This window comes from Pelobates fuscus, chromosome 3 (assembly GCF_036172605.1).
Source record: "Pelobates fuscus isolate aPelFus1 chromosome 3, aPelFus1.pri, whole genome shotgun sequence".
Classification (NCBI taxonomy): Eukaryota; Metazoa; Chordata; class Amphibia; order Anura; family Pelobatidae; genus Pelobates; species Pelobates fuscus.
The window spans coordinates 151,262,861-151,275,942 of NC_086319.1; the positions used below are offsets into that span (position 1 = coordinate 151,262,861).

Sequence of the window (13,082 nt, forward strand, 5' to 3'; positions counted from 1 at the left end):
TCGTTGACTCCGACGCGCCCATACTTATCAATGGAACGTCGTTGACAACGAATACTATGCACGCGTTCTATTCAACAGTCACACCCGTTTCCTCTGGCAACAGCACCACGTGGTACGGTTACCAAGTGAAACGTACACAATAACACAATAAACACTCAGGGAATTCCCGTACACACACAGCTGTTACACCAGTCACTAAATAATCAATATTATGCCCTTTGGCGAAACTATACAGTCACCCACGCTATAATTCTCTATATACGAATTACCCGTCTATAACACACCCCAGTAACATCGTCTTTTACAAATAGCGGTTACAGTACGGTTAGCATAGGTCAAAGTACAATTTAAGGTCTCAATACAATTATTAGTGGTTATGGTGTTAAACATGCAATGGACGACAATGATTAGTACTTATATACAGGGTTATGGTACCGTGCACTATGATACAGCAACACACTATTAACACTCTCGCTAGACGGCTGAGCTCGCGCTATCTAACAAGATATACACTTTACTAACAATCTTTAACACATTTACAATCCCAACTAAACTATTGGCCAGTACCTTGAATGGACTACCTAAAACTATCTACATCTGTTTTGGTTAGCCACACTGCCCAAGCACCACATATAGCGAACTAGAGGGCGGAATTTACAACAGCACCCTTTTAGTCTATTTACTCTATCAAAAATCTAGTGGGTTCCAAATTTACACGCCTTCCCACTTAGCCAAGATAGGTTGAGATCTAGCGAACCGAATTTACACAGACGCCGCTTAGTCTCCCGGTCCCTCCAACCTAGCGAACAAAATATACACCCTAGAACGCTAGTCTAGACAAGACACCGGTGTCCGGCTAGGGCTATTTACACAGAACCCCGCCTGACTCCAAATCAAACGGTCTTACTAAAGAGCGTTCGATTGAGCGGTGCGCCTTCGCTCCTTCCCTCCGACAGAGGGGGCAGATTCCATACACAATTCAAACCCCTTATGGGCTTACCGCACAATCGGTATACCCCTAGTGGGTCTGCCGTCTAAAACAGCAGTTGTCTTACCTCCTCGTTCCTGAACCTGAGTTCACACTCATCGACGGGGACACCCCAGCACTTCTTACGTAGAGGCCGATGATCTCCTGGACAACAGACCAGTGGCGCCGAGACGAAGGGAAGTCCACGCAGAAGTTCAGGGGTGCAGCCGTAGAGAACGTGGGCAAAGATAGACCGTCTCACGCATCTGCCTCTCAGCTACCGTTGAACGATGAGCTTCCCGGCCAATGCACCAAATGATACCGGAGAAACTGACGGAAGCCAAGCACAGAGAGATGGACACAGGTTTCTTCAGGAAGGAAGAGATTCTTTATTGGATCACCGATCGGGACTCAGAGGGACTAATGTCACCAAAATACAGCAAGTTCTGAGCCCCGGACAATAGTGCAGAGTCCTTATATAGGCACATAACTCCTCCCATATTAAGCTCCACCCGCACATTCTCTTGACCAATCAATACAAATAAGAATTAACTTCCTGCTTGACCGCATGGCCTGTCCAGCACAATGGAGGAGGGGAATACTATATCCTGTATTCTTGCACATGCTCCGTACACTACTGATCGTATCTTGCCTCGTGCAACCAACTGATCGATACGTCAGCATATGCACGTACACATGCCACGTGGTAATCTCGGCCTACTAAATTTATTTTAACCGAGATTCCACCACAGTGTGTTTGCATATGCTGGTTTAATTAGTCATTAATGAGATGACCTTTACTTTCCACTACCCTTCCTTGCTACACAATTTGCACTTTGCTCTTCACGGTTGCTGCAAAAGTCAAACTTTACTTCAGCCTGAACTACTAGCCACAAACTTTGGCTTTGTGGTTAATAAAGATACAGGAGGATTTGCATATTTAGAAGCAGTCACAATATTAATCTCTACACTAGCACTTACTTGAATAATGCTCATTGGAACAGAGTTGGCGATGTCGATAATCTTACTGGGTGAGGTACTTCTGGCACTAGTAGTAGATAATGCTTCAACTGTTTCTATTAAATGATGCGATTCTACTCTAGATAGAGAGACTTAGACAGTGGTGAGTGCATAGTAGATGCAGAAAATAGCAGACTGCTACCTCTACTCTCTTGATTCCCCTCTTTCAAGTTGATCCAGCATGCAGTACTGTGTCACACTTAGGACTAAGGATAACATAACCAGACCTTAGAATGCCTGGACTTGGCGTCTCCAAGAATAGTCAAAATACTTGCCGAGGTTAGGGACACAGAATCAGACACAAAGATGACGTAAAGCCAAAAGTCAAGAGTATTACACAAATTTGTAAACTTTTTAAAACCTCTGCCCCCTTCTACAAAATCCCTGCACCCCCTCACACACTGTTACAGGCAGACAGTCACACACAGTTACATGCAGACAGTCACACGCACACAATCACATGCAGACAGTCACACATATAGTCACAGGCAGACATACACACAGTTACAGGTAGAGAGTTACACACACACACACACAGTCAGTTACAAGCAGTAACACACAGTCACGCACACTGATACAGGCAGACAGTCACATATACATGTCACACACACGGTCAAAGGCAGACAGTCATACACATACTTACAGCCACACACACACACAGTTACAGGCAGCATCACACAGTCACATGCAGACTGTCACACACATTTAGACAGGTACACACAGTCACAGATAGTCACACACATACAGTTACTGGCAGTTACACACATACACACAGTTACAGGAAGACAGTTACACACACACACAGTTACAGGCAGACCATTACACACACACACACACACAGTTACAGGCAGACCGTTACACACACACACACACACACACACACAGTTAGACAGTAACACACACACACACACACACACACACAGTTACAGGCAGATAGTTACACACACACACAGTTACAGGCAGACAGTTACACACACACACACACAGTTACAGGCAGACAGTTACACACACACACACACTTACAGACAGGAGCTGGAGGAGGAGTGGATTCCCTGGCCTGAAGTCCTTCCCTGGAGCCTGGTAGGGGGAGGAGCAGGGATTTCTTCTTGCTGCACCTCCATGTGCAGCGGGTAAGGGCCTGTTAAGCGCAGCCCCCGCTCTCAGATTGTCCCCACCCCCAAACTGCCGTAGCTCCGCCCCCTTCTTTACGTGCGGCTAGTTCAGCAATTAGTCTCTCCATGTGAGTTGTGCGACACCCCCGCTGCCATAGGGCGCAGCTCACCTCCCCCATTAGCCCTCAGACCAGGGTCATGTCACCCCCCTACCAGGTGGCACCCGGGGCGAACCGCCCCCTCCGCCCCCCTCTTAGTCCCCCACTGCAGGGAAGTCAAAACAAAGCCAAAGTCAAACTAAATACCAGAAAATCAAGATCAGGAATGTACTCTCAGATAACCATATGCATGAAACCACGACAGGGCAATGAGCAAGAGGAGAGTTGAGTTTAAATACCCCTGTCATGGATCCGATTGGCTGTAACCAGCCTTTGACCCCAAAGGCAATTACCAGCTGTGCATGATTGCTGCTCAGCACAAACCCTCCTGTCGATTTGATTGGCTATGACCGGCCTTTGACCCCAAAAGCAATTACCAGGTTTCCATGTGCTTGATTGCTGCTTAGCACAACTTTTCCTGTCAGGACAGTAAATGCCATTAACCACATTTTTATGTGCAGATGAATACGTGTACATAGTAAATTTCCCCATGGGACAGACTTTTACTGGAGTGATGGGGCAAAGAGCAACATCATTATCACTACATTCCTCACCTCCACCAAGACCAGACCAGACATTGTGGACACTACGTTGGTACTCTGCTTTGCCTCTTCAGTAAAGAGTGACACTAATGACATAAATAAAGTCTCTGCAGAGCGCTCCCTTTCTTGAGTCTAGTGGGGGAGGGGGGCTAGCAGAAAATGGCAATAAGTTGATGGGTTTCACCAACCCCTTGTTTTTAGCATTATAAAACACAGAAGCTGTAAAGCTCAAAATAGCTGTGGTAGAAGGAGCTGCTATGGTAGTGGTAGCAGTAGCAGAAGTTAGAAAAAGGTGAGAGCAGTGGAAGCAGACTCTTTATCTCTCCCCAATAGTCCCAGCGACTGTCTGAGGGCTGAGCAAGCAAGGGAATTTGCTCAAATATATAATTAATATGTATAAAGCCAGAGAAGCCCAGACTCTGACACAAAGCAATGTACTACTTCTCACTAAATAGTTTTAATAACTCCTACTGCATATCCCCACAATCTTCTTTAAAGGGACACTGTGGGCACCCAGACCACTTCAGCCGATTGAAATGATCTAGGTGCCAACTACCAATTATAAACTGCAATAATTACCTTGCGGGTTAAGTCCTCCTCTAGTGGCTGTCTACCAGACAGCCACTAGAGGGACTTCCGGCTTCTTAGACGACTTTGCATGAGGACCTCCAGGATCACCGAAATTCCCATAGGAAAGCACTGAATAATGCTTTCTTATGGGAAGATCCTAATGCAAGCGGGGCCATTGCAGACGTCGGCGGGGGAGGAGCCTAATCTAGAGCCGAGGGACATCAGCACTGGATTCAGGTAAGGGACTGAAGGGGTTTTAACCCCTTTGATGACATGGGATGGGGGCGGGAAGAAGGAGGGCACTGCAGGATTCTACACTGCCAGGAAAACAGGTTACAGGCACTAGAGAATCCCTTTAAAGTGTTCAGTCACTCTACAGCTGAGACCTGAGACACTCATGCTGTGGCTAGTTAAAAAGTGGGGAAGCATCAAACTCCAGGACTGGGGCCGTGACTCAGAGAACTGAGCTTATTCTGATTTCAATATTTTTTTAATCTGTAATGATTGTTAATTATGTAAACCATGTCAGCTACTTCCTGGCTCTATATTACCACTGCAGATTCATTATTTTGCCAGTTGTATATCATGGTGCCCAGATTGGTGTTTTATGTCTCACTATTTTACTCAGCTCTACCTTATGTATGTGTATCTCTGCGGTCTACCCAGCTATGTATATTGTAAAAATATATTTGTATTGAGCCCAGCTCTGTGTATTATATCTCTATTTTTATGTGTTTGACATTTGGAAAACACTGCCCAGTGCTTTGCTACTCATATGCTTGCATAGCACATATTGGAATTGCACACACTCAGGAAAAAAAAAATAGGAATTTCTTCAGTTAAACAATTGTAAAAAATCTGTTAACAACTGTATATTGGTAAGCTAGTTTCACACCAGGATCAATGATAAAATGCCTGCCAATCTCCTATTTCCCACTCAAAAGTGATTCAAGTGCTTTTGGCCGAAGCTGCAAGCTATATACAGAAGGAAACTAAAACTAGTCTCATACTAGAATCAATGACCCAGACCCCACACCCACACAGCCACTTCTCCATTCCATCTCCTTTTTTTCCAGGTAATGACTCAGAATCAAGAACTGCACTGAACTAAACTTGTTTGGGCTCATGCATGTCAGTTTCCTCGAGATTCTGACACATAGCGCCGATCATCCAATCAGCCTGAATTTGGACAAAATGAAATTTGGCCTGAGACTAATTTCCAAATCTAAATTGTTTTTTATAACATTATTAAAGTTCTTTTATATAAAAAATGCTTTGAAAGTTCAGTGCCAAGGATGTTTACAGAATTTTGACAGCGGATTGAGAGGCAACAGTGCCTCAGAGTGTGACACTATTGAATGTGATAATTATTATTTGATCATAGTGATCGATTTTTCTTTTACCTGGAAATTTTGTTTAATCCTCTCTGGGGTGTAGCTTTTTGCCAGAACAACAATGCCTCTCTGAAGTAAATATCGCATGGCTATTTGGGCCGGAGTCCTGTCGAGCTTTTTAGCAACTGCATTTAAAACAGGATCCTCGAGGAGAACAGGAGGATTTGCATCCATCCTGTAATTGTTGGAAAAAAAAATGTTTGAATGACTCACATCATGAATCTATTTTGAGAGGTCAATGCTAAAGCAGTTACCTGGCAGCAACTCAGGTAATTATGTAGATAATAGACCCAATTCTAAAGTGGTCCTCATTAAAGGTGAGCAATTGTGTTTGGTTAACATTCTGGAACAATCAAAATATTATCTTGGATTGGACAGCATTTTAGGTTTGTACTAAAAATGTAAATGTTCATGCTATTTCCTTACCACTTTTCAAGCCTGCTGGACCCTAGAACACAGTATGCCACAAGCACAATATCCTTAGACTTGCAGAACTCGAGCAACTTGGTCTGATTCAGGTAGATGTGACATTCCACCTACGGATGAAACTTGTTAATTTAGATATATACAAGATAATGATAGGCGTGTGAGGGGAACATTTCTTAATATAGTACAAAACTATAGTATTTTCAGGCATGCTTGCTTGGGCATTTCTTCCTTGATCTTGACAGCTTGGCATATGATATAAAAAGGGATTTATATATATATATATATATATATATATATATATATGTATATCACAGCGCATACAATAATACCTGTGATACAACTCTTCAATAATACAGCACATTTTAATTATATTCTGATGGTGAACCATTACTAAATAAACCAATGAAGTTCCTCTATAAAACCAACAATTTAACTCAGGCCAAAATATTGAAAAGTTCATTTGCTGCTTACTCACAACAGACTCAAACTAACCTGATTATTAAAGGAACACTATAGGGTCAGAAATAGAAATGTATATTCCTGACACTATATTGTTAAAAACACTATTTTAGTGGCCAACCCCCCAATACCCCCTTTAAATGGTAATAAACTTACTTTTATTCTGGCACCTTGTGGGTATACCCACGCTGGCTCTGCCCCTGATCCACCTCTATGGCTGAGATAATCAGAATTGACAATCTCACCCATTCCAATGATTTCCCATAGGAATGCATTGGATGGGCTGAGATTAGGGGGGGTAGTTTAAACGCCTTTCTTGCCAATCAACATCTCCTCATCAATCAATGCATCTCTTTGGGAAACGTTTGATGCCTCCATGCAGTGCGCGGAGATGCTGAACGTGCAGCACTAACCCAGAAATCACCACTAGTGGTTGTCTGAGTGACAACCACTGGATGTGTCCCTAGGGAGTGCTGCAAAGGCAGTGTTTGCATGGAAATGACTGCAGGGACATACTATACTCACCAGAAAACTACATTAAGCTGTTGTTGTTCTGGTGACTATAGTGAGTGTCCATTTAAAAAAAATTACAGAGCAGTTTAAACTATGGCATTATTGAATGAACGCTGACATTAGTTTGTTGCACGGCACAGTGTAGCCCCAAGTGAAAACAACCCAACCACTTTATTATCAGATGTAAAAGAATATTTAGGAAAGTGAGACCACTGTAGCAATAGGAGAAGGAAGTTATCAAGGAAATAGTTGTTGTTACCTGGTTACAAACTGGTTTGTGCTTTAGTCCTGGCTTATTTAGAATTAATTCGAGCTGCCTTTTATTAAAATTTGACACACCAATAGATCTAACCAGTCCTGCATCTTTACAATCCTCCAAAGCCTATAAAACAGAAAGAATAGTAAATGCATGGCATTTATACAACCAGGTGATCCACTTAACGAGAAAATCTGTGTATAGCGCTTAAAAAAAATATTTAGTAACTTAACATAGGCAGTGTTTGCTTGCCTTTAAAATGCTTTATATATGTTTTCGTTAATTAACTTAAAAAACAAAAAAGTGGCATTACTAAACAAGGGAATGTATCTACCTAACCTAGCGCTAACGATGTATTAACCCCATCTTGTGAACAAACCGTACATTTCCCCTTCTCTCTCTTCTGTATCCCATCTCATATGCCGCAATAAAATAAAGCTTGACAAAAAAAGAAATATTTAATTGGTGAACAAAACAGCTCTGAAACATCTGAGTGGGAATAACCCCTCCCCACATCTAAATAACAAAATACAAAAGTGTTATATAGGTTATCAGCCTACATGTGAACTGGAGCGCTTATAAGATACAAAAATAAGGATAAAAGTGTGAAATGAGGAATAATTTTATTTTTTATTTTTTTCGTTCTTACTCATATTTGGAGTACTTCTATCCTTATCCAAGGAGAGGTGTGATGCTACCTTTAAGAGCATACCGGCACTACTAACTGAGCCAGTTTCTTACAGGCTCATGACCATGTAAGTTGTTATAATTATCATCCATAAAACAAAAAGATTCAGAACCACTTTTCTATGTTCCATTTTTTTCTATACCTCCTGCATTATTACACTAAAGCACTGTAAGCACTCCACTTCACAAATAGGCTGATAACCTATATAGCACTTTTGTATAAATGCATGGAATTGCCTTTCAGTAAAGGGACAGAGAAATAAAGTGAATTAATCTTAAGAATCAAAATAATCATGATCCGTTTTAGAGGATATATATATATTATATTCTTTATTTAAAAAAATAAAACTAATTTTACAATTATAAGTGCATTAGAAAAACCTCTAACCATGTCTGAACCATTTTACTTATTCAAATAAAATTAAAATAAATGTTGAGGGGGGTGGAGCCAGCGCCCGATCGAGCAGGACGCATTGCTGTGGAGCTCTGTATGCTAACGAGGCTTTTTGCAGCCAATTACTTACCCAGAAGGGTCTGGTGGGGCTCCCTGGACTCCTTAACCCATGGGCAAAAAATAAAAAGCACCGGGCAGATCTGGGCTCCGGTTCCAGAGACATTGGTGCGTACATGCAGCCAACTGCGTGGACAGCACCTTCCAAGATGGCGCCAGCTGGGGCCTACTTCTCTGCTTCATCAGACGACGACAGCCTCCAGGACCTGCCTCCTGCCCCATCCCAGGTACGCTCAGTATCCCGGGCACCTCTGGACTCTGCTCCCTCTACTAAAGCAGACATACAAGCAATGAGGCAGGACATTAAAGCCATGTTCCAGGCAGATATGGCCCTAGTTCAGGAAGACGTCACAACACTTACTGGCAGAGTGGAAGCGGTGGAGGGAGACAGGTGGCACCAAACTGGCACAATTTGCCACAGATGCTGCTCTTGGTTTACTACAAAAGAGATGTGACGTTTTGACAGCACAACTGGGTAGCATGGAAGACAGGGCTAAAGCACGCAATGTGAGAATACGTGGCGTCCCCGACACCATCTTAAATGCTGAACTACCCCATTACTTCAGGAGGCTTATTGCCAGACTCCTGCCGCCAAAACAGGCAAAACAGCGTGTGGTGGATACCTGCTTCCGTCACGCAAAGACGCAATTATGGATGTATTGCTGAAGTTTGCAAAGGACTCAGAGCAAGGGATGCTCATGGGCGCTGTTAAAAGCTCTCCCACAATACCCTTCGAGGGCGCACACCTAGTCTTTTACAGAGAGTTTTCTAGAGGTACCCTCACCTGGCGGAGGGCGTTCTGACCAGTTACGCAACTACTGAGAGAACACTCCATCCCATACAAGTGTGGAATGCACCGATTGATGGTGGACAGGAACGACCAGATGCATCTCCTGACACACATTTCTGAGGCAACGACGTTCCTCCATTAGGTTTACCGATGGGGACCGTGAAGAAGAACGCACAATCATCCTGGACGGTGGAGAGAATCACTCCCTTTGTGCCCAGACGGGCAGCACCAGAGACTACTGACTCTCCTACCTGACACCAAGGGTGGCTGACACTACTGTTAAACGCATTATGGTTTACTTTTTCATACTTAGGTGTTGGACTTTAAGTCTCCCAAGCACTCTGGCTCCATAAGCATTTGACGTGCATACTGCCCAGTTGTGAACCCCCCCATAAGCCAGACTGAACGTGCCAAGTTGCCCCTTTCTTGCAGTACATGTTCAGTCTCTGCTCTGAGCCTTTACTACATACTCTACTGGCCGGAGCCGGCCAAAGCTACGTGTAGCTTACATGCAGAAAGCGAACACATATCGGTGCCATATGCGCAACACGCAGTCGGCACGTTGCTTTGTAAAGCTGCAGGGACACAAAACCTTGTACCTGTCCCCCTGATTCACTGTTAAAGCTATTGACTACAGACACGCAGGGTCTCGCAGTTAATATATGTAAAAAAAAAAAAAAAAAAACACCAACAGGTGATTACTATACTTGTGGAGTGATTGTTGCACCACTCATGTAAGCATTGATATTTTCGCTTTACAGTTGTGATATGCTCAGATGTTAAGCTGACCACAAAAATAAAGAATTTAAATTAAATAAATTTCAATGGAATCAAGATCCAAAAATAAGAAAGAAAGAAAGAAAGAAAGGCAGACCCATTGCTAGGGATCATCTTCTGGTAGTTATTGAGAGTGACTTGTGGAGTTGGCATCTGTAGATAGTATTAACAGAGAGTCCAGACCAGATTCCTTAGGGGTTAAGCACCCCGCCCAGGCCCCCCCAGCTTCAGAGTCTCCTTTAGAGGTGGCCACAGGTGTGTATATTAAGGAGGAGTTTGTCATTAGTCTAGTCACTTTTATTATTTTTTCCAGTGAACACAGTCATCTGCATTAGTGAGTATACTCATTTTTCAGCACTAACACATCAATTATTTAGTTTTAACACTGCTTTTAATTGCTTTCATCACTTTTGTTTGTATACTCACTATGCTCTTACTAGTATTTAACCCCTTAAATCCGGAGGACGTACTATTACGCCCTGCAGGAACCGGCTCTAAACGCCGGCGGGCGTAATAGTACGTCCTCGCCATAATGGCCGCCCACGTGGCCGGCGCTAATCGCCCGCTGCAGATCGCGGTCGGGGGGGATGCCTGGCCCCCCAGGCAACCCCCCCTGTGGCCGGTGACCGCGATCTGCAGTCTCTGATCGCAGTGACAGGCTGTCACTGCGACCAGTATTAAGCATGTGTCAGCCGATTTCAAATCGGCTGACACATGCGGCCGGCGGCTTTCCCCTTCTGCAGATCGCGGTCGGGGGACTTACCTGGCCCCCCAGGCAGTCCCCCTGGGGTCAGTGACCGCGATCTGCTAGGTCTGAGATCGCAGTGACAGGCTGTCACTGCGATCTCAGAGCGCTCTGATCGCAGTGACAGCCTGTCACTGCGATCAGTGTTACATGTGTCAGCCTATTGGATGACACATGTAACTGGCACAGTGATCCCCCTGCAGATTGGAAGGGGGGAGTGCTTGTACCACCCAGGCACTCCCCCCTGTGGTCAATTACCCAATCTGCAGGAGGTGATCACAGTGACAGGCAGTCACTGTGATCACTGATCCTGTGTGTCAGCCAGTGATGTGACATCACTGGCTGACACTGTCTCTGCCCCCTGTCCTGTAAAAAAAAAAAAATATTAGTTAAAAAAATAAATAAAAAAGATGACAGTTACAAATAAAATATACTTAGATCATATATATTATATATATATGATCTAAGTATATATATATATATATACACATACACACACATTTACACATACACGACGTGTATTTAAATATTAATATATATATATATATATATATATATTAATATCAAATTACACGTAGACTGATACTGATTAAATATATATATAATTATTGTTATATATATATTTATAAATAATATAAAAAAAATAAATATGTAAATACGTAAAAAAATAAAATAAAATAAATAATTAAAAATAAAATATTAAAAAATATATAGATGTGTTTTATTTCGTTCTAACTGTATTGTGATATTAATATATATATATTTATATCAAAATACACGTAGAACGAAATAATATATATATCTATATACATAAATATATACGTATATATCACTATATATATACCTATATATAAATAAAAATATTAAAAAAAAAATATATATATATATACGTATATATACACATATGTATATATATACATATATTAATTCTACACATATATTTATGTAATAATTTTACATAATTAGGTATCCTAATTAATTACAATTAGCGGGACCTGCCTGACCACCCATGCCGAAAGTATAGGGAATTTAATTTGCTAGCACTATATTTAACCCTATAACTTTCCAAGACACCATAAAACCTGTACATGGGGGGTACTGTTTTACTCGGGAGACTTCGCTGAACACAAATATTAGTGTTTCAAAACAGTAAAATGTATTACAACCATGATATCGCCAGTAAAAGTGACGTTTTTTGCATTTTTCACGCACAAACAGCACTTACAGGGACGATATTATTGCTGCAATACTTTTTACTGTTTTGAAACACAAATATTTGTGTTCAGCGAAGTCTCCTGAGTACAACAGTACCCCTCATGTACAGGTTTTATGGTGTTTTCAAAAATTACAGCGTCAAATATAATGCTTGTGTTTAATTTTTTTCACATTAAAATTCGCCAGATTGCTTACGTTGCCTTTATGACCCTATGGTAGCCCAAGAATGAAAATTACCCCTATGATGGCATACCATTTGCAATAGTAGACAACCAAAGGTATTGCAAATGGGGTATGTCCAGTCTTTTTTAGTAGCCACTTAGTCACAAACACTGGCCAAAATTGGCGTTTTTTGCATTTTTCACACACAAACAAATACGAACGCTAACTTTGGCCAGTGTTTGTGACCAAATGGCTACTAAAAAAGACTGGACATCGCTTATTTGCAATACCTTGGGTCGTCTACTATTGCAAATGGTATGCCATTATGGGTGTAAATTTATTTCCTGGGCTACTATACAGTCTCAAAGGCAACGTAACCAATCTGGCGAATTTCAATTTCAAATGTAACACGCTATATTTGACCCTGTAACTTCCCAAAACACCATAAAACCTGTACATAGGGGGTACTGTTTTACACGTGAGACTTTGCTGAATACAAATATGTGTATTTTATTGCAGTAAAAGCAAACAGTATTATGACATTAACAGTTAAAATGTCATGTAGAACGAAAAAAATAAAAAAAAATCTTATTTTCTCCCATTTTTTTCATATTAAATTATGTTTCATAGCTAAATATTTGATATTAAATGAAAGCCCTGTTTCCCCTGAATAAAATGATATATAATAAGGGGGGGTGCATTTAATATGAAAGAGGTGAATTACGGTTGGACAGACATATAGCGCAAATGCCAGGTTTTGTTTACGTTTTGTTTC

The 13,082-nt window shown here is 41.8% G+C and overlaps 1 protein-coding gene across 1 annotated transcript in view; it reads right to left on the bottom strand.

Annotated features, from left to right (window-relative positions):
• LOC134602557 (aldo-keto reductase family 1 member C23-like protein) overlaps positions 1 to 13,082 on the bottom strand; it is a 42,228-nt gene that overhangs the window by 11,982 nt on the left and 17,164 nt on the right. The window contains exons 5-7 of the mRNA XM_063447532.1: positions 7,424 to 7,546; positions 6,190 to 6,299; positions 5,773 to 5,938 (exon numbers count right to left, since the gene is read on the bottom strand). Coding sequence (XP_063303602.1) covers positions 5,773 to 5,938; positions 6,190 to 6,299; positions 7,424 to 7,546 — 399 coding nt within the window. The remainder of the gene's footprint in view (positions 1 to 5,772; positions 5,939 to 6,189; positions 6,300 to 7,423; positions 7,547 to 13,082) is intronic.